Source organism: Lissotriton helveticus, chromosome 8 (genome assembly GCF_964261635.1).
Source record: "Lissotriton helveticus chromosome 8, aLisHel1.1, whole genome shotgun sequence".
Lineage (NCBI taxonomy): Eukaryota > Metazoa > Chordata > Amphibia > Caudata > Salamandridae > Lissotriton > Lissotriton helveticus.
This window is the reverse complement of record NC_136069.1, coordinates 806,005,945-806,029,549: the sequence shown is the minus strand read 5'-3', so window position 1 is coordinate 806,029,549 and position 23,605 is coordinate 806,005,945. Positions and strand designations below refer to the sequence as shown.

Below are 23,605 nucleotides of genomic sequence, written 5' to 3'. Positions count from 1 at the left end.
GATAAACAACCTTCCTGACATGACGTCCACACTGAGCAGAATTGGGCTGGAGACGTGGGCGACTTGGATGAGTCTGAGTGGCAAGAGGCCCTCTCGTCCCCCCGGGAAACAGCAATACCCTCAAGGTTACAACTGGTCCAGCTCAAAATATTACATCGTACATATTACACTAGAACGACGTTATTCAAGATAGGATCAACCTCCCATAAATATTGCTTGCGACACTGTGGAGATGAAGGGACATTCGATCATACCATATGGGACTGTAAACCCATAGCAGCATACTGGACGGAAGTCATGCGTACAATTTCCCAGACTATAGACGTTTCCCTGGTGCCCGAACCCCGTCGATGTTTGTTGAATGTATGGGAACCAAACGACTTAAATCACCATCAGCAGGATTGGGTAATGTTGGGCATGATGGTGGTAAAACGTAACATCGCCTTATTGTGGGGCTCAGAAGCACTGCCAACCCTCCGTAAATGGTGCAAAGATATATATGAAATGATGGTGGCAGAGAAGTTGGTGTCTATACATCGGGGGTGCCCCAAGAAATGGGAGAAAATTTGGGGGGCTTGGAATAAGTTTTGTGGTTATATTTGGGAGCCTCCAAACCTTGCAGACGATGATAGTGCCCCAGACTGATACAGTTCAGGCATGTAGAGATTATTACTACTGATGTGTCAATACATGTATACTGCATATGTAACCTGAACAAGGCTGCTTTGCTCTCATGATCCACACATTGCATATTACTCCATCTGTATGTGTTATTGCCCTATTTGTTTTGCTAATAAAAATATATATATATTTTTTAAACTACAGGCCAATTTCCCAGCTCCCGTACTTAGCTAAAGTACTTGAACAACATGTCCTCAAAATACTTTCCACCTTTCTTGAGGAACATAGTTTGTTACATCCTAGACAAGCTGGCTTTAGAGCTCATCATAGTACGGAACTGGTGATGCTATCTGTCCTGGATGAGATGAGGGTTATGGCTGACAAGAAAGTATCGAGTGCCCTGATTATATAAGGTCTGTCAGCGGCATTCGATACGATCAGCCATAAAACCCTCCTGTCCCGTCTTGCCAATGTGGGTATAGAGGGACCTGCCTATCAATGGCTTGAATCCTTCTTGACCAACCGGACGCAGAGGGTACAGTTAGGCGAGCAGGTATCGATCATGGGCCCTTGGTATGTGGTGTCCCGCAGGGCTCGGCGCTGTCCCCCCTGCTCTTTAATCTATACCTACAACCATTGGTAGAGATCCTGGCCCAATTGGATTGCCAGGTCTTCAATTATGCAGACGACACCCTACTTGTACGGATTAACAACTCCAGTGCTACTCAGGAACACGTACAAGAGGTGATGCGTTTCACAGCAAGCTGGATGACTGACAATTCACTTAAAATAAATCCAGATAAGACGGAAATCTTGGCTGTCCCACACATCAACAGCCCCTGGTGTGACCTGTTTTGGCCGCGGGAATTGGGAATCATCCCTACCCCAGTCCCAGTGGTCAGAAGCCTGGGCATCAAAATCGATGCCGACCTTTCTATGAACAACCAAGTGTTGGCAGTGGTTGGTACCTGTACAGGGCTATTGAGGTGTTTGCGAAAACTTGTGCCCCTCCTCACTACAACTTCCCTTCAGGTTATCGTCTCTGCCACAATATTGTCTAGGTTGGACTATGGGAATGCCCTTTACATCGGCCTCCCTTGGAAACTAATAAGAAGATTACAGGTTGTGCAGAACGATGCGGCGCGCCTCATTTTTGAACTACCCAGACGGACTCATGCCTCCCCACTGCTCTCTAAATTGCACTGGTTACCTATCAGGCAGCGAGCATCGTTCAAGGGCCTTTGCATAGCCCATAAGGCCATTTACAGTCAGGCCCCAGCCTACATCAAGGATCGCCTGACGAGCTACATCCCTACTCGGACCCTCCGTTCCTCTGCAGCCTGCCGCTTGGTCAATCCCCGGTTTCATTTGGCTCGCAAAGGCGGCATAGCCTTTTCCACCTTGATTCCACAGCTCTGGAACAACCTACCTGAAAATCTGCGCAAGGAACCTGCTCTCCTCTCTTTCAGAAAAAAACTCAAGACTATCTTGTTTCTGGAGGCACTGACCACGAAAAAAGCCTGCCCGCAATAGTTCACACGCACTGTCTGTTGTAATATTCTCCTCTAGAAGCGCGAAGAGACATGATGGTGAACCAGCGCTATATAGGAACCAATTAACATAACATAACATAACATATGGATTTAAAATTAATTTGATGTTGTGGAATTCTCAAGTTCAACAAGGTAGTTAACCTCATGCTGAATATACACCAACATTTTCTGCAGTCAACAGTAGGACATAATTCCATATGATGATAGTGCCAAGGCATACGCTGACAATCCCTTGCATATAGGCTTACCTTTTCTTAGTATTAAACACTAGGATGTATGATTGACAGTTCAGTAATGAAATGGCAGTAAATGCATCGTATATCCGATTTGTGGGACATTTTTTAACTTCTCTGCTATTTTCCTTTTTTTTAAAGATTATCAAGAAAATTGCAGCTGTTTGTAGAGCTCAATATGTATGATAATAAACATTCTTCAACCATTAATCAGGCACTTTCATGCCATTTCAGGATCTGCGAGAAGACACCCCGTTTGGCGATCTATGGGCACATGATTTCTGGGGTACTAAACTTCACAGTAACATCAGCCACAAGTCATATCGACCCTTGACCGTGATTACGTTCAGGTGAGCCAGGGTGCATAATAGATTCGAGTCAGGCAAGGTTTCCATTTGAAAATGCTTAGATGTAAATTATACATTGTAATGTCAATACTGAACCATGTCAAATTAGTTTTAGGTGCCAAGTGCACACTGACTAGCTACTGGCTCTCTTGCAACACTCACTGCCATTTTTGCATGGGATACATTTTAAAATGTTTTAACTTTGTGGAACTTCATCTTTACATATCCAATACGTTCACATTGATTTTTGTGTTTAATAAGCTTTATTGGGACAAAAAATCAATACAATATAACACAAGCCTAAAATCTATCAATATAAGGATAACAGTTAAGCAAAAAGAAATTGTAGGTAACAAATCAGTGTAGAAAGCTGTTTACATTTTAGGAATATTTATGGGAAAAAGAAAAGGAAGGGAGAAGAAAAGGGGAAAGATGGGGTAAAAAACATTTTACAAATTATAAATAAGAGGCAATGTTATGCTCCATAAAATTTAAAATATAATGAATACGTTGACTACTAAAATAATAAAGTGTGGAAGAATTAAAAGAAGAAGAAGAAAATTAGGGGAGTTTAAGGGGGTTGGAAGTTTTCAGAGCGATGAGGAGACGCAACATTGATTATCAACTTATTTAAATGAGTAGTTAATGGCAACCAAAAAATATCTCTATTAACATGTGGATTACATTGGGAGACATAAGCAACATCTAATCGATGATAATAGCACACATTGTTCCACCATGACTTAGTTGAAAGTTTTGTCAAAGATTTCCAGTTCAACGTAATTTGTTGAAATGCTAAAGCCAACATGAGATCAAACAAACCTTTTTCACAGGATGGTGAAGAGATGGATTCTGACAAACTTCCCATAAAGAGAAGAAGATTAGACATGGGAGTGTGAAACTTAAAAATGGTGGATAAACAAGCCCAAATTTGTGTCCAAAAAGAAAGTACACAAGGGCATTAAAAAAAGGAAATGTGAAAGATCTTCTGGTGAAAAATCACAAGACCAGCATTTATTAGTGTCTGTGCGCATGAAGTTAGCTATAGAAATAGGAGTAAAATATAGTCTATGATATGGAAAAAACATAGATTGGGTGTGGAGGCAGATCTCGATATCCTCAGCGAACGAGCCCAAATCCCTTTCCATAAATCAGTAGTAAGCTGAAAATCTAAATCCGATTCCCAAGCAAGCTCTGCCTTAGTTTTGAGTTGTAGAGTAGAAAGCTTTCTGCCATAATGCCAACAATTTTAAAAGAGGGTGTTTCGTATTTGAAGGTTCAGCAGAAGGAAGGGAGTAAAAAATATTCAATATGGTGTCCATAAGGGTGGAGAATTTGTATGAGAATGAACGAGGACATTTGAAATTATCTTGAAAAATAGGGAACGAGCAGGGAGAAGTACCATCAATCAGGTCTTTAACTGAGGCAATTCCCTTTGCCCTCCACAAGGACCAATATAGAGGTCTGTTATTTATGGTGATAAGACGATTATGCCAAAGAGTAGAATCTAGAAAATCATTCCTGGATAGTAGTTTTGGTTGAAAAAACAGTCGTAATAATAAACAGGTATGTTTAAAAAGTGGGAGGGATGTAAGAGTGCTCTTAGCAGTAAAGGAAAGAACTTCATTAGTCAAGAAGGGAGTAAATAAACAGCGTTCAATATGTACCCATAAAGGAGAGAAGGGAGATGGTTCCTTAAGGAGCCAATGAGAGGCTTGTTTTAAACAGAAAGCCTTATGATATAACTGACAATCTGGAAAATTAACCTGATATAACTGAAAATCTGGAAAATCAACCCCGCCAACAAGTTTTGGTTTTCTGAGATGAAATAAAGAAATCCTGGATTTTTTGTTTTTCCATAAAAATTTGGAAAGCAATTAGTCTATTTTTAAAAAAAATGTTACAGGAACGTGGACTGGAATCATTGAAAAGTAATATAATAGAATTGGAGTAATCATCATCTTAAAGGAATCAAGATGACCCCAGGAAGAAAGAATAAGAGGGTTCCAGGAAGAAAGAAGTTTGGAAATGCAATCTAGAGCAGTCGACATGTTAATTTTAACAGATTCAGTAATGGTGTTGGAAAACCAAATGCCAAGATATTTCATTTTAGAACAACCAGTGAAATCGAATTGTTGTTTAAGACAAAATTTAGTAATTGGTGAAACTTCTGTTTTATCAGAATTGATCTTGTAACCTGATACCGTAGAGAAATCAGAAATTTCTTTTAAAAGTGCAGTGACAGAGGAGTCCGGATTGGAGATGAAAAGTAATATATCGTCAGCATAAGCAGACAATTTCAAGTGATGATCGCCATATGGGAAACCAAAAATAGAGGGGTTAAGACGAATACGGGATAAAAAAGGCTCAAGAGATAGAACAAATAAAAGGGGCGAGAGTGGACAACCTTGCCGAACACAACGATGAAGTGAAAAATGGTTAGACATTTGTCCATTGACAATAGTGGAAGCATAGAGAGCAGAATAAAGAAGAGAAACAAGAGCGATGAACTTATTACCAAATCCGTGCCATCGAAGAGATTTAAACAGGAAGGACCAATCCACCCTGTCAAAGGCCTTTTCTGCGTCAGTGGAGATCGCTGCAAGAGGAAAAGGTAGAGTAGAAGCTTTATTGAGAACATTAAAAAATAAGCGAGAGTTATCAGAAGTTAGTCTCCCCTTGACAAATCCGCATTGTTCAGGGCCAGTTAGATGAGGAAGAAAGGACTCAAGACGTAATGCTAATAATGTGGCGAAGATCTTATAGTCCACATTTATCAAGGAAATGGGACAGTAGTTCTTACAAAATTTGGAATCGTTACCATCTTTGTGAATAAGACAAATAGAAGCCTCCAGAAACGTACCGCTTGCTGTGCCTATGGAACAAAAGTGTTGAAAAAGTTGAAAGCGTTTTGGTAATAACAAATTAGAGAAGTGAAGATAAAATTCCACTGAAAAACCATCCGGACCGGGGGATTTTTGTTTCTTTAGAGAATTCCAGGAAGTAGAGATTTCCTGGAGTGAGAGACCTAAAGAGGCGAAATCAAGATCTGAAGAGGAAGGAGGAGGAATTGTGCTGAGATACTCATCAATTTGTGAAGCAGATGGAGGTAGCTCAGGGATATATAAATCACTATAAAATTTAGTAAATTCATCTAAGATATCCTGATCTTTGAAAAGAAGTGTACCATCTGTTGATTGAATAAAGTCAATGAGTGTTCTTTCTTTTTTGATTTTAAATAATTAGCAAGAAGTGATCCAACCTTATTTTGACCGCCATAGTATCTAGTACTACTACGGAGTAAAGTAAAGGAAGCATTATTAGTTGATATTTTATTAAAATTCATCTTTGGGCGAATAAGATATTGGAGAGTGGAGTCTGATGAGGAAGTATAAAACTGATGTTCTAAGCGTTTGATGGAGGCCAATAAAGCCTTATGTTTAGTACATGTCTGTTTCTTCTTCTTAGAAACAAAATCAATAATAAAACCACGAGCAGTGGCTTTAAAGCTATCCCACACCAGAACCGGAGACATAGAATAATCTTCATTTATAGAAAAGAATTCTTCAGCAAAAGAGGTAAAGGAAGAGGAGAAAGTTGGATCTTGTAATAGATAATTATTAAACCTCCATCTGGAAGACTTAGAGCGAGAGGGAGTAAATCAAAATCAACAACCACCGGAGGTTGGTCTGAAATCAGAATTGGCTCGATCGAGAAGGAAACCAGGTTCTGGGCCATGGATTTGGAAAGGAATATATAGTCAATCCTGGATAGAGATCCATGTGGAGGGGAGTAAAAAGGAAAATTCCGATTGATCTGGATTACATAACATCCAAGCGTCAACTAGATGAGCCTGAGAGATAGTACTAAGAATTTGTTTATGGGTCTTATGGGGAATAAAACGTACCTGAGATTTGCGATCAATAAAAGGGTCCATAATTTGATTACAATCACCACCAAGTATGAAAAAGTCATCTTTGTACCAAAAAAGCTTGTTTGTAATAGTGGGCCAGAAAGTGGGATCGGGTTGAGTTGGGCCATAAAGATTAAAAACAGTAAGAGGGATATTATTAATTACTAATTTGACCAGAATCCACCTACCATCCCAATCAATGTCTTGCGTTACAACAGAGCATTTCAACTTTTCATGACATAAAATAACAACTCCATTCTTTTTTGTATTTGTTGGAGATATCAGTACTGAACCAACCCAATTATGTTTAAGTTTAAGAGCTTCAGCCTCAGACAAATGAGTTTCTTGTAATGAAACTCAATCTGGTTTATAGGAGGCTAAATGTCAAATAATTCTCTGCCTCTTTATAGGATTATTATTACCTTTTACATTCCGTGTAATAACTCTGAATGGAAAAGTATAATATCATTTATACAGTAAGACCTTATTAAGTTGTAAAATACCATAACATCAAAATTAAGCTTGTAAAATAGTAAAAGAAAGAATTGATAGAGATAAAGCCACAGGGTGAAAAAGAAAGAGGTACAGGAGGAGAAGTGAAAGCAGTAATGGAGTGGAGGAGACTGTAGAAATAGAAAATGGTGAAAGAAGAAGCAAATACAAGTAAGAAAAGAAAGACAAGGGAAGGAGATGGGGGAAATAATTAGATGAGTAGAAAGAAATTGTAGAACCAATGAAGGCTGGGAAAAAGGAAGGAGGAAAGGAGAGAGGGAAATAGAAAAGAAAACCAAGAAGAGACAGTACATATCCAAAAAGGATGACATACCTGAGGGGGACAAAGAGAGACACAACTGGGGCAAGAACGACACACGAAAAGATGAACCAGCCCGAACCTGGGGAGTCCGGAACACATCAGGACTAGGAAGGGTAGGAAAACAGACCATATGCATTGGGAATTAATAGACAAACCTGTGAGATTTACAAAGGAGATACAATAAACTTCAAATATACAATAGGAGTTACGAATTCGGCTAACATAATACAAGAAAAAGGGAGACATATATAAGTAAAGAGTAAAATAATAATTAATCAACCTTGAACTAACTGAGAGAAAGAGAGAAAATAAGTATTTAAGTAACATAATAGAAGCACAAAAAATAGACAATTATTAAGCTATTAGGATGAACAACAAAAACTATATCATACTAGAAACAATTTTGTAAATTTCTTCAACAAAACAAACAGAAGAAGTAAGAAAAAATTCTAATATGAACCATATAATGGAAAAAGGTCAATTCTATCAGCCGTTAGAAGAACCAGCAGTATCCATGTTGTTGGTAGTGTGGATGTGAATAAAGTTCTTAAGTTCCGCAGGATCATGAAAAGACAAAGTTTGGTTTTGAAAAGTCACCTTAAAAATGCAGGGATAGAAAAGGCCATATCTAGCACCAAGAGAGCGGAGAGGTTGACGAAGATTAAGGAATTCCTTTCTTCTGGCCGCAGTAGCATTAGAAACATCTTGAGGAAGGAACACCTTCTGACCCAGCCAAGAGATTTGCCTTTTGGCTCTAGCTGCAGAGAGAACCAAAAGCAAGTCAGTAAACTTCAAAAATAGAATGATGACTCCTCTCGGTTTGACTGTAGAAGTAGAAATTGAAGAACGAGGACCAAGTCTGTGAGCTCTCTGTATACTGAGGGATGTACAAGAGGGCATGTCCAAGAGTTTCGGCAGAAAGGAGGAAAAAAAGGAGACAGGATCGTCACCTTCTAAAGCTTCAGGCAGCCCATAAATATGTAGGTTATTCCTCCTATTTCTATTTTCTAAATCCTTAGTGTGTTGTTGAATGTTGCAGACTTCTTTTTCTAAAGAGGAAAGTCTCTGAGAATCTTTTTGAACCTCTGTAAGTTGTTGTTCTATAGAGGGTACTCTACTCTCCATTGTAGACCATTTTTCCTCAAGGAATTGCATTTTGCTGTTTGTTTCTTCTACAAACGGACGCAATGCGTGAATTTCCTCCAACAGCAGCTCCATGGAAATAGGAGATGACGACTTGTCCGGAGAGGGAGGATCGTGCTTCAGACACTTAGAAGATACAGATGGTGGAGACGATTTGTTGGTGGTAGATTGTGAAGAAGCGTTGCGATTGGAAGCCACTCCAGCCATCTTTCCCGTAGTACAGGATGAATTAACCGCTAAGGAAGAGGGTGGAGTTAACGATGAAGACTGACTTCGAGGCACAAAGACAAATTTTGGTTTGTGCAATCTTCCCATATATAAAATTCCACAAGTGATCCTTGAACGAGCAATACAACAGCCGTGGTATCCAAACTGCACAAAAAATCAATGTAGAGCGTCCCCTTGGGATGACTAAAAGCTTTATAAAATTGAAAAGCTAGTCAAGAGCATTCAGGAGCAACGCATCATAGTCCACTGAGGAGAGTTCAATAGAATAATAAGAGATCTCTATTTGTAATGTTAAGGAGGACAGTTATTAATGAGGAATAGCTATGAAAGTTGTAATGTTGTAGCTGAGGAAGCAAAAATATATGATGTGCTGCGCTTAATGATATGACAGAAAAAAGTAGACACAGTAGTATCCATTCAAAAGACACTTGAGAACTCCATATAAACTGAAAAGTCTCAGATATTTCTTTAAAATAGCAGTGCAGCCAAGAGTCATGTAGTTAGCTGATATTGTAAAGGAGACAAAATAGTGGCCATTTAAGAGCGAATTAATTAATAAGATGTCCAATACGTCGTATTAAAGAGCATAACTAACACTCCATTCATAAGGAACGTGCTGCATATAGGACATGTACCTGAAATTGCAGAATAACGAAGATTGAAGAAATGTAAAAATTGCATGTTCTCACAAAGCCGCATTAGCCGGAGCGCAGCTAAGATGGTGGACACTGCTGAGAGAGGAACGTCGGCGGCATGAATAAAAATGAACGCAGCTCGCTTTGCGAAGGAGAACGGCTCACCAGAATCTTCACATCTTCCAATGTAGGTCAGGAATGTTTCCGATGGGTATCGGTGCGATGAAACGCACCCCTGGGTCAAAACAGGTCCCGACGTTACAGAGCTACCTCTTCAGGTGGCCATCTTGATTGGCGCCGTAGCCACGCCCCCAACACGCTCACATTTAACATGTAGATTTCCACCTTTGTCATTTGCCATAGCAAGGCTTCTTAGCTTCTCGATGTGAGCCTTAGACATGGGCCCCAAATGCTCATATACTCATACACGTGAGGCCTCAGTGGATGTCTCTCCCATTCACTTGCAGTGTCAGTATCTTAATAATGAGAGGATGAAACTACAAGCTGGGGCGGGGCCATCTGTCCTCTGAAAAAGAATGACCGTCCCCATGGGTCCTTCCCATTGCCTAATCTCTCTGCAAATTCCCCCAAAATGTGTGCCAGTATTTGTGAACTCCACCATTCCACCCTCCCTCTCTCCAGCTTTTTTAAATTTTGTTCCACATCCTGTCCATTTCATGTCAGGACATATATTCGTATTTTCCTATTGTGAGTAATGTATTGTTTTGTTCCTGATATTCTGCCTTTTTGTACTTTACGTTCCACACCGGTAGGCCAAGCTAGATCCCTGGAAGTAGCAGCTCATTAGGTAAACCATTTCATCAGCATTTACACCAACAAGAGAGAAAATGGGATGTTGACATCGTCAATATTCCTTATAACCTATGATTTTACATATTGATGAGGTGGTGGGTCTGTCAAGGATGTTTCCGCCAGCAGAGAACCTAGGCGAGGCAGTGTTCCCTTGGACTTTAAAAAAATATAATAATATGGTCTTGTATGCTGCTTTCGAAAAGACTGACCTGTTATAAATGCTGGGATTTGAGTTGCTCTTCCCAATTCACGGCAACAGTCAATCACCGCTATAACAGTGATAGAGGAGACGCAAGGTACTGCAGCCCAAATAGGCTTTGCATCGAAAACCTGCCCATGTTGCAGGTTTGGGTTTATCAGCAAGGAATCTTAGCAGAATGTCAGTTCTTCTGAAAACAGAGCCCGAGTACTGAAGACTAATGTCTGAACATTTATCTCCTGACATCAAAAGATTCCATGCACTTTGCCTTCATGGCCCTAGGTTATTCATCTGGTTTAGCCCCTTAGCTGCTAAGCCTTTTCCCACTAGAACGCTAAGGCCGTTTTGTGCTATTTGGGATACTACACACTTAGGCCTTCATAACTTTTTCCCCATAAGGTAGCCTCATCAGATTGCAACATCATAGGGATTCTAAGGGTACCCAGGGTTTCCGGATTCCCCTGGAAGGAACCAAGAAAATAGCCAAAATATTGCTAGTTTAGAACAGTAGGAAAAAGGGTTTTTTTCCCCCTAAAAATGGCACACAACATTTCTACCACTAAGGGGTCACCCCACGTCTCCCGATAACAATGGTACCTTACTTGTGTGGGTGGACCGCCTAGCACCTGCAACAGCAAAGGGCCCCAAACACAACATGGACACTTCAAATTGTTCCCCTAAACAAACCCTTTTTTAAAAGAAAATTGGGTAGCTGTGGATTTTAGGCCCTAGCTAAGCCAGATCCCAGGGAGACCTCCCAAACCCACACATTTCTGAAAAGTAAGTATACTCTGACAGTGAATGCCAGAAAAGGCACACCTATACACTATACAGCTACACACACATACTGGATGGGTTTGGCACAAGGGTGCATGAAAAGTTCAAAATGTACATTTTTTAACAGATGATTTCTTAAAAATGAAAACTCAGAAATCACTGCTAATAAGATGATTGAAATTTTTGAATGCTGAACCTATGACTCGCAACTCGTGATCTGTAAAGCCATGACAAGACACCAACTGATTTATATACCATTCACACGCTTTTTATGCATCACACACAGAAAACCATTCACACCACCAACTGCGGGCCCAACACATTACAACACTCGTATCATATATACTCCATGGACATGGTGGTGGCAGGGCGCAATAATTCGACAACCATCCAAGTCCAGCAGGCAAACAGGTGCCTAAGATGGAGCAATTAAAAATTCCTTGTAATCATCTTCCGTCAGTCTGGTATATTTGTCCTAAACTTGGTCAGGAGAAGGTTCCACTCTGGTTTCTAAAGGACACATACGGTGGTCGGTGCTTATATTTCTCTTTTTGGAGCAAGGGATGGCAAATGAGGACAACCACCCCCCACCCCCCCCCCCCCACCCCCAAAAAAACACTCATATCAACAAACTGCGTCATTCAAGGGCCCTTCACTTTCATACAGCCACAGGACTTTCACACCAATCATAACACCAATCATCCAGACATCAACCAACTTGAAAACTCACCAGCAGCAAGTCAATAAACACACCCTACCATCCAGCCGCAAACACACACACACACACACGCACACACACACACACACACACACTCAGTGAACCCCTGCTCACACATAACTCCAGTCAGCCACCACATAGACACATAACTCCAGTCAGCCGGTAGTACACACAACTCCATTCATCCGCTACCACATACATAACTCCAGTAAGCTGCTACTACACATACCACCAGTCAACTGCCACTACACCCACCCACACAGACTTTCAACTGCCAATGCACACACACCGCCAGCCGGCACTCCATGCATACGTACATAAATACCGCCAGTCAACCGCCACGGCACATACTCCGTCAGTCAGCTACCACTACTCATACACCGTCAATTAACTGCCTCTACTCACACACTACCGTCAAATGTTTCTACACACACAGCACTAGTCAACCGCCACTTCACACACTATGCCAGGCAACCACCACTACACATACGCTGCCAATCAACCACCACTACAGAGTGTTAGTCGGCCCCCAGCGCACACATAGGCACATACACATCACCAGCTAACCGCCACTACACCCCCCCAGTCAACTGCCACCCAGACATCAGCACGAAGCTCCAACACCATTTTCCTTTCTGAAACCCTCACAACATAAACAGATTACGCACACCCATAGTACATATAGAAAAAATAACACCCAACTAAAAACAGCACATTATTTCTAGGTTTAAAAAAAAATTCAAATAACCTACCTGTTAGTAGAAGACAACTCCTGTTTCTAGACACATCAAACAATTCACAATCTGGTCTCAAAAACAAAAAATACATAGCAATGTTGATTATAGCCAGTTGCCTTTTATTCTCATTATGGCTCCCAATACTTGATTTGTGTATGTTACAGTTAAAAACATGTAAGCTTCCATAGGTCAAGATTAGAAGAACTATCGGGGCAGTACATAGCACTCTCCTTGCGTACTCCTCTTCATACACAGACTCTACTTCTCCGACAAGGAAAGTATGTTTTTGGGTGTTCGAGGAATGTATTCCGGAAAGTGGTGATTTTTTAATCTAGCCACATCCTCCATCACACCAATTCTAGGAACACGTGTTGCTCTATTGCAGCAAGGCTGCCTATTACTGACTGCTTAAACTGTACAAAAGACACCTTTGATTTTGTTGAGTGATCTTTGAAGACGACATGAGCATTGAAGGATGCCTAATAAAACAAATGGAGAGCCAACTTCTTGTACCAGATGTATGACTTTCAATCAGCATTGTAAGGCTCCAACCTTTAATTTGCTATATATGTACACTTCCCATGTACTGGTTTTCACATTTCAGCTACCTGACAACATGCAGTCACAGGTGAAGTGCTTTCATTGTGAATAGTTAGGACATGTGAACATCTCTTCTTTTGAAACTTTTAAGCAAGTAGTCCATTTCTAGACACTGCTCTATCTGTTTTGAAGTTTCTTACACACAAACTCTTTAGGGTAACCTTTACTGTTAGACTGGATTGTGCCACATGCCACAGTGCCCGCTTTGAACAATTTTTTAAATAATTGCACTACTATGTAGAAATTGTCAACGTATAAATGGTGACCTTTGTGAAAAAGCATTCCAGCAAGTTCTCACTCAATGGTTTCACTGACTTCAATAGTGGAGGGGCAAGCAGGGGGGCAGGCGAAAAATGCTTACCAGTGTACACCCTGAAATGATATACATATCCAGTGCCACGTTCACACACAACATAACCGCTTAATACCATAACGTGCTCGCCTGCTGGGTATGTGCTGACTGAAGAGCAAACAGCCCTTGAATAGGACAATAGACTCTTCCATAATTCTATTTTTACCTAGATCATAGATCTTTGAGAAACAATCTACTAAATGGTCAGTGACAGGCCAAATATTGAGTGTAATCTGATTGCCAAGCTGTAGCATTATTCCCAAAATGCAGTATTCACTACAGAAGCAAATACCAATCTCGACACATGGTTACTGGTAAAATAGCAGTTGCTGTCATGGGACTATTAAACCAATATAAAGACAATGATGCCTCCCTTAGCAATCCCATAAAAAAGTTAAATACTGCAACTGCTTCATCTCGTGGAGATTTATTGCAGTTCATCGCTATCTCTAGACTGGGTCTTAGGTGTGGCATTGTTCTCCCTCCTAAACTGTTCTGCTCACAAATTGGTTCGCTCAACTATACAATTCAAAAACACATCATCAGTAAAGAGTTGAAAAAAATTGATACGCAAAATGGTTTCTGTATCAACTCTACACCCGCAACACCACTAAAGCCAGACAAAACAGTCTGTACCATGTCAGGGGCAACCTAGGGTTCAACACCTCCAATGAGAAGCCTTCCAGCCCCGGGCTGCAATCCCGCTTGCTCATGTACATTCTACTACATAAAGATACCTCTCATTTGCCACGGACAGCTAGACTGAGGATCAAGTGCACATACTCTGCACAGGCACCGAAGCGCCAAAGATATCTCACTAGAAAAGAAAAACATAAAAAACAATTGCAATCAAGATAACACATTTTAGAATTGCATAAAACTAAATGTGAACTTGATAACAATAAAACATAAGCTAAATATGCTAATATTATTATTTCAGTGAAAAAACTATTAAGCAGGGCAACCATACTCAATTTAAGTAAATGTTACAAAATGTTTCCTTACCAAACTCATGCAATACACAAACTGCATATCTACCATTTCCAAAACACCAAGCAGAATTCACCTCTTTTAGGAGGAGCGACCCTTACCCAAGGGGCTTCTTCCCTCCCACATGCATAATATAAATGTCTCGTGGCTAGTGGTTTCCTGCACCCACTGTGGGCAGCTTGGTCTAAAAAAAGGCTATCTGCCCCTGCAGCGCAGAAAACAAGAGAACATATGCTCCCTTCAGGGGAGCGATCCATGCCCAAGCAGCCACTCCCCCACAAACATCTATATTTATTATGTGAACACCCGATGACTAGTTGGTTTCCATCTCCCCTCCCCCCAGCAGCAGATCGGCCTACAAAAACACAGGATCTGCCACAAGTAGGTGTAAAAAGAAATAAATAAAAAATAACAACCAAATGTTCCCTTGAAGTCCCTTGTCAGGCCACTCTATAAATAAACATATTTAGTTATCCCTGGTGTTTAGTGGTTTTCAACTCCCCAGGGTCAGATCAGCCTAAAAAATTGTGGATCTGTCCTTGGGAGTGGGGACTGGGTGCAGAAAATGAGAGAACAAATACCCCTTCAGGCCACCCCCTACATATATATAATTTGAATCCTTGGTGTCTAAACGGCAGATCTACCCCCCCCCCCCCGGTGGGATGGAAAATGAAGGACATATTGGGCCAAAATGGAGGAGTGACTGTTGCCCAAGGGGCTTTTCCTGCCTCAGCAAAACATGTGTGGTGGCCCGGTGCTTGCATTACTGCTGCACAATCGTGGTCCCACCTGCAACAACGCAGCTGGAATGGACTCAAGAGAGACAGGGGGGGGGGATGGAGCAGAAATGCACTCAAGAAAGACATGGGGGTGGGGAGAAGGAGAAACTCTTCCCTTTCCCCTGGTGTCACTTTTGCGGCCCGATTTCACCACCTACCACCACCAAGGCAAGAGGACTTGCCAGAAATGCCTGCCTCCTGTGACTCACTGGAAGCTAGTTTTTCCTTTTTTGGAACATTTCTAAAGATGTTCTCTCTATTGTAGCTTTCGTGAGATTGACTAGATATTTTGATTAATTGTATGTAAGAAGGTGTAGGCTATGTTACTCTTTTTTTATATACACACCCTATAAATATATTTCTTCTTTCATTTGAAACAGAATACTTTTTAAAAATATATATATTTTCAGTTTTTTTATGGTTGACGTGAATTACTTTTTGATATTTCTTGAGATGATTGTTTTTGTTGTACCTAGGTGGGTTTTGAGATAAACACACAATTTATTTAGATTTTAATGTGGATTATCTAGTACAGTTTGTGAGAGGATTTTAAAATCGTTCCAGCACTCAAAAAAAAAAGACTGCCTCAGATAAGAGGAAACGATCTTTGATTTCAATGTTGTCTGTTAAGTGTAGTAAATAGGGAACTGATTTAATGCGTTTTTAATTTATAGAAAAGATTAGCCATTTGTTTTTCAAGAAAAAAGTAATTAAGGATATTGCAAGGCAGGAGAGTAAAAAGGAAAGTAGTGTTCTTTTTATTATTATGTTACATGTTTAGTAATGTAAAATGTATGCAATATTTTTTAAATATCCAATGCACCCAAACACATCAAATTGCTTAATTATTTAATAATTTAAAAATGAGTTGTTCATTTACTAGTTTATTTCCTTTAGTTACTCTTTTAAAATGATTGTGCTTGTCTTTATTTCCTGAAAGCTTTGCACCTTTTTCAAACGTTCCAGGAAATTATAGACTGTAGGATGTGCTTTCCCAATAGAACTGGCGAAAGAGTTATGCCTTCCCTCTATGGGATTGTAGATTTTTGTACACTCTAGTCGAGTAGCTGTTCCACCAGTCAATTTTGTAACGTGGAAGTTGCCTGTGACCGGACCTCTTTAAGTGCTAATTCAAGTCTGTTCAAAATAATGTAGTACTTGTCCCAGGAGCCAATGTCTTTTCATTTTGAGAATAATATGGTGATTGTATAAATGATGTCTAAAATAGTCTACATGGTCAAGTGGTACAAAGACTGATGTTAATTTTTTTTTCACTCGAACTCAAGTTTACTGTCAGACATATAATCTCCAGCTAAGGATTTTGTTTTGTATTTTACTCAATATGGCCTGTGATAAATGGAAAAACTGAAAAATATCCCTGATTTTGAATGCCATGTTACAGTTTATTATTGTTGAAATCATTTCATTTCCAAAGCAAATCATTATTTTCACAGGATTTGTAATCATTGCTTTTTATATTAATGGAAATTCATATTATGTGTAAAATTATTTGTCTGACAGTAATTCGTATATAAGAGGCACAATATTGTTGTTAATTTTTGCAATTTATAGTGTACATTTGGAGGAATAGATATTGTTTTAAACATCCCATCCATCATCCATGTTTCACTATTTTCTTTTGTCATAAGGTTGTGTAGAGTAGCAAATATTTGTATTTTAGGGGAAAGATTGTTATAAAGTAGGTATGGTTAGAGTTAAATGTTTCTGTGGGTATGGGGGTATTCGAATGTCTCTAAAAGCTTTTAATTGCATAGGTAATGTTTTACTTTGGTGTCTTCTTCTACTAATCACGCTCTTCAAATATGGAATGGTGAGGAGGTCTCTGGCATCATGCATAGCGATGTTGCCAGATACCTCCCTTAACACTGATCCAGAGGGCTCACTGGAGGTGCTAGCTAAATATTTTATTCGCTGTACTATGCCAGTTATTACCAATTCTGTTGCAGAGTGCTTATGTTCTCTAGTTCTTTCAACAAGGTCAACCTCTAAAAGTAGTGAAGAAGTCATTCACACATCCAGTATGAGTCTTCCGCTAATTGTTCCTGTCCTTACAAGAAATATACTGCTCACATTTTAATAATTGATTCCCCCTTTTGCAGTGAACAAAACGTTCATGAGGCTCTCCGATACACTCAATTTAGAAAGTAAACCTGTACAAGCCGTACAAAGATGATGGTGTCAAATCCATTCACTGACTTGCTAAATACTCCAAGTGTCATGAGTCAGCAGACAGAAAAATAGCTCCATATCTATATAGGGGGAAAAACCAGCAAAACACTAACTATACAACATTCAAGACAAAAATGCAGAGAAATGTTAGCATTCTTTACTGACAAAATATACAAACTCAGACAAAAAATGTAAGCAAGCTAACAAACACAGTCAATCTACTCCTTCAGCAATGCAACTAGAAAGCAAACAAGTATTCATCCTGAAATCCCACAACTGTCTTATCTACTAACCCCTGAAGGTCCATAGATCCTGTAGAAGCCCCCCTTATGTTTCGTTTACATTTTATATTGGTTTTCAAACTTCACCAGTTCTTTATTATACTAGCATATTACATTTTGATTAATCTTACACATTTTGATTAATGTTATAATCAAGGCAATGTTGCTAATGAGTTCCACCTAGTGACCTTTCTGCCACCACTGTTCTCTTTTCTAATCATACAGTTGATGTAATGTATTGTTTTAAATGCATGGTAAATGGGCCTCATCACACACTTTCTATGTTTTACTTGACTTGGCGGTATTTGGACACCTAAATTTTGCTAATCGGACTTATATAATTCTTAATAATCAGGTCTCTCCTCCATTGGTGGTTCATATCGCATAGGAGAGTGTCCCACACTATAAGAGCATCAGATAATCCGGACTCTTTGTTTCATATTTTGTTACTAAAGTTTTCAATGGAATTGTGGTACAGTGCCAAGGTACATATAGTTAATATTATAGTTAGCAGCAATAGTGGCCAAAGGCCGATGTCACCAACCATATTCATTAAAACTTAGAGCTTACCCCCTCCCGCTTGCACGGTGGAGGCAAAGGCCACAGGGCGTCTTGAGGGGGTAAACTTGGTAGATTCAAGATTTGAGGGCATTTGCTGCAAACAGAGGGGGAAAGGGTGAATAGCAAGTAGTGTGTGAGACGAAGCAAGCGGTCATGGCCATTTCATGCGCTTGAGCTTCGATTAAGGGTGTGTAGATGCGTGTTCGTTATTGCTCCAATAGGAGTGCGGGTGATGGATCTCTGTTTAAATACCTCCAGTGGCTTTGGAGATGTGCTGGGAGTTTGTTTTTCCAACGGGGTGATGCAGTATGTAATCTTCCCCTGCTGGGGTTGGTGCTATGCCGGTGGTATTAGTGTCTTTAATGGGGTCACTCGGGTAGGGGTGCTCAATGAGTTGTAGGGCCCTGAGCTTTTTTGGGCACAAGATTTTTGTTCCAGCCCTGCCATATAATCCACATGTGTATTTCTCATCTGTGCTAGCCAGCTTGTGTATCAGCTGTTCCATGGGACGGACCTGCAACATCTTATAGTACCTTAGAGAGTTAGGCCACGGGTCAGTTTATTTCCAGTAGAAGGTGATCAGTTGTCTGGCAGCCCCCAATATGTGACTTGTAAGCGCTCCGTCAGGGCTTGTCATGCACTCCATCTTCCCGCTCTTATTCAAGGGAGAGAGGAAGTTGTCAGCTGGGATGGGCTAGCCCTGAGTTCCCTTGATGTGGCCCAGTATTTTCTTACAGGATGTGTAGATAAGTGTGAAGTTCGACAAGACATGCACAATGGTGTCATTTTCTCAGTTGCAACTCCAACATAAGCCCGATGCTGAGAAGTATTGTGGTGCAACCGGTCAGAAGGAAGCTACAATTGGTAAATCATTTTGTAGAGCATCTCCCTTTGGGGAATGCGGCTGAGTGATTTGGATATGTCCTGCAACAGGAGATCCAGTCCTTAGAGGGATATATCTTTTCCCTTGTGCGGAGCCCACCTTAAATGGTAATTGTGCTCTGCCCTGGATTTGGAATCCTGGTGAGTGCAGTATATCCTTGAAATTAGGTCCTGTGTACCTTGGAAATCCCTTACTAATTTTTCAAACTAAGTGAGCGATCTTGTTGCTGCCACTGTGTTAGGCTGGTAAAGGGCCCAATGTCTGAGCTGACCGTATTGTAGGTTTGATCTCTTCATTATGTGCAAATGCTGTTTGCAGTGCTCAAAGGACTTTATGGAATCCTCCATGTAGAGGTCCCACAAGGTCTCTACATTCCTTCCCTCCTAATTCTGGGAAAGCTGCGGGGCAGAGGACTAGCATAAAGTCTGGGTTCCCATCAATTGGTGTGTTGGAGGATGTGAAAATGGTAAGTCCCTTTCTGAGAGCTATCCGGTCCCATATATCCAGGACCGTTGTGGTCGGTGATAGTAGGTGCTTCTGGGCTGTGCATGCTGAGGTAGGTCCCAAAGACGGCAGCAAAGCACTTCATGGTCCATAAGGGACCAGCGCTTCTCACTTTAATAGACTACCCATTCTGAGAGAAAGTGTAGGTGGGCTGCCCAGTAGTATTCCAAGAAGTTAGAGCATGCAAGTCTTCCCCTATCTCTAGGGATCATCATAACCTTGTTAGAGATACGTGGTGCTCTTCATACCTAAGTAAAAGATTGAATGTCTTTTTGTAACTGGACAATGTATGATCCAGGCTTTTTCACGTTGTCCTTCAGCATTGTAGATAGAGCTGTGTTCCATTTGTACCCCTTATATCACTTGGACCCAACTTTTCTCTCATGGTGGCAATCTTCTCTTTCCACAATATAGCCATTTTACTTTTAGCCAACAGTAGTGTTAGGTAAATGAAATCACATTGCTTGTTTTCCCCCTTGCTTGTGGTGTTAGATCTAGCTCCTTCCTAAGAAGATTGCTCCTCATACTTTTTGACATTATAGTAACCTGGGACCAGAAGGAATGAACCACTTATGGACATACTATATTTATGAAGTTATCTCAATGAGTTTGGACCTTAAAGCAGGCATCTATGACAGCTTTAGGAATCCCAGGGTGCAGTGCCCATGTTCAATATGTGCATAAGCAGATAATGAAACTGTATACATTTTAAGTGAGTAGTGTGAGATACGTTACTCGGGCAGGCCAGTGTTATCTCACATATCATTCTGTATCTGATCATGTATTCAGCAGGTGCTGTCATAGCTTTTCCTTTATTAGTAGTGCATTAAGTAACTGGATGATCGTCTTAGCCCCACATTCAAGGTCTTTCAGAGTACTCAGACCCTCCTGAGACTTAGTTTCCTGAATTCCTACTTTCCTGGTCAGTCATGCCACTTGAGTGGTCCCATTAGAAAGGGGAAGTTATCCTGTCAGCATTCAACATGTTTCCAATACATCAGCAAATCTCTGCAGAGTTTTATAAAATCAAGGGGAATCTTCAACAGCCTGAAATAAGGACAATTATACCAATGAAAGCTGTTTTATGACATCTGATCTTTCAGAGTTCAGACAGAGTACAGCATACTCAGGAATACCAATAACAATTAACACCTGACGGGGGCTTGTCACCCAAAGCTGGCAGATGCTTAATCTCTGTGCTCTGCTCCAGCTCATAATCTATCCTGCCTCATCTGCCATCCGGGGTTGTCAGCGGCCCCTGAACTAAGAGGAGCCTGGCAGCTGCACCCCTGGAGGCATCATACTTGTGGTGAGAAGGGCAATAGCGGCCGGCGGGGACCACCGATAGCCATAGGAGAGACTGCCCAGCCTACGCAAGATGGCGGCTGTGAACCATGGCAAGCACCTCTGAAGGAGGCAGTGCCTGGCTGCAGGTGCCACGAGTGCGAAGATGCTGCTGGAGGCACAGACTCTCCCTGGCCCCACTTGTGAATGGTGATCAGTGCTAGAACACTGTAGCGGTGCCGCAAGCTGGAGCATCTGAGCCCAGCCGCAGGGCTACGTAGAGTTTTTGCTGAATGCGTAGATGCATGTTAAGAAACCCAGCACCGGCAACCAGTGTGGAGTGTGGCCTCGTCATGCTGGGTTGCTACCTCGGCCCCTGATTCTGCTGCAAGGTGGGGCCTGACGCTTCATTGCCTGAGGTGCGGAGCCTGCTGCATGGAGCCCTGCACCTGGTGTGCCTAGAGAGAGGGGTCGACCCATTGCTGAAGAACACTGCTTGAACACCTGAAAGATAATGTGAGGAGAAAGGGCAGAGGACCTTGCTGGGGGGTGCACCCAATGATAGGAGTGAACCTCAGTGCCAGGCGACAGCCTGCAGTAGGGGGGCAGCCCGTGCCCTTTGACCTCCTTGTACTCAACCTTTACTGCTGGATGGCCACCTGCCGCTGGGGGCGGCAACAAGAGTGTGGGCCTGTGGTCCTGACTGGGTGGTGTGTGTGAAAGAGCCAGAGATCTTGGTGCACAAGTCGGCACCCAATGAGGGCCCTTGTCGTGGGCTTGGCATGCTGGGCCCTGGGGGCAATTCTCTGGTGGCAAGGACTTTTGTGAGCCAATAATGTCACATTGATCTAGGGGTCCTGTACTGACACTTCACTCCACCGGGTAATGTCTGCTATATGACTGGGATCTGGACCGGTTGCCATACTGGGCACCTGCACATGCCCTAAGGTGTGAACCTGAGTGTGACATAGTGGCATACAGGCTATTGGTGTCTGGAAGACTACCCGGGGGAGGGGAGGCACCTAACACTTGGTGCCTGGGGCTTTCACGGAGTATGAGCCTACAGGACTGGAGACTTTGGTCTGGATCAGTACCTCCACATGTAGTAATAAACTCTAGACATTGGTAACTGGTGCTCAGCCCACTGGGTACTGGTTTGGTGTGTGCGGAGCTGGCCGATCCTGAGTGTATGAGATTTTTCTGTCAGATGCTTGGGTGCCAGGGTGGACCAATCTGAGCAGCTCAACGGGGTCGCTGGAAGACCCAACCACGACCATGGGAAAACCAAAGGTTAAACTGCCGGGCATTAAGTCAGGAGTAGGGGGCTCTTCCTAGCCTGTGATGGTAGATGCGGATGGGTCTGAGCCTTTAATGCCCTAATGCCCCCATTAAAGTTCAACTAGATAAGATCCTTACAGCCATTGCGGATATTAAGTCTACACTCGAGCAAGACATTAGTGCCGTCTCAGTAGGCCTGGGGCTCCTAAGGGCTGACCACCATAAATGTCCTCATAGGGTGAAAGGAGTGGCGACTGTGGTGGTAGAGTTGCAACCAGGACACCTGACGTTGACCCAGCAGTTGACAGATCTGAGCAACAGGGTGCAAATCCTAGAACACTGCTGAAGATGCAGAGGGCCGCAACCGTTGAAACCGTTGGAACGATGTGCGAGGGGGGGGACACTGAAGTTACAGAGGGAGGAGACATGGTGGCTTATCTTGAGCAATGGATACAGGGCGAAGTGGGCCGAATCATCTGTTGCCCTTCTTCGCCCTGGAACGAGCCCATAGGGTCCCGGCTAGGCTGCTGGCACCAGGCCGCCACCGCCGACCTTTGATGACCAGGCTTCTTCACTTAAGAGGTAGAGATGTGTTATTGTAAAGGGCACATGAGGGAGGCCCTTTCACCATTGGTAATGTGAAGGTGTCACTGTTTCCTGACTTCACCGCCACAGTGCAGACTAAGAGAGCCTCCTTCTTGGAGGTAAGGAAGGTGCTTCAGGAGGAAGGTCTACAATATTCGTTGATGTTCCCTGCCAAATTGAAAATAATTCCGGATGGTACCATGATCTTCTGTGACAATCCCAAAACATCATGGTAATGGCTGGAAGCTTATATATCAGGGATGACCCGACTGGCTACCTGGACCTTGAGAGGTGAGGCCAGACGCAGGCCCAGGAAGCGTTCTCAGCAATTTGCTCACTGGGGGACTCTGAAGAAACTGCCTAGATCGCAAACCGAGAAAGACATGGCGGCCGCACTCCAGGAAATGGCTAAGAACACAGTGCCACATGTGTCAGACTCTGAGTCAGGCTCCCTTTCAGAATGCCAGACAGTTGAACCTGAATCAGAGGGTTTGATGATGGAAGCAGGGGGTCTCCCACAGACTGCGGAGGAGCTGAGTTGAGGTGGCGCAGCTCTGAGATAGCAGTTTGTTGGGATTTGGGCCAGT

General features: G+C 42.0%; 1 protein-coding gene across 1 annotated transcript in view; it reads left to right on the top strand.

Moving 5' to 3' along the window:
* Positions 1–23,605, top strand: part of TMTC4 (transmembrane O-mannosyltransferase targeting cadherins 4) — an 861,371-nt gene that overhangs the window by 120,602 nt on the left and 717,164 nt on the right. Inside the window, exon 3 of the mRNA XM_078657625.1 lies at positions 2,642–2,757. Coding sequence (XP_078513751.1) covers positions 2,642–2,757 — 116 coding nt within the window. The remainder of the gene's footprint in view (positions 1–2,641; positions 2,758–23,605) is intronic.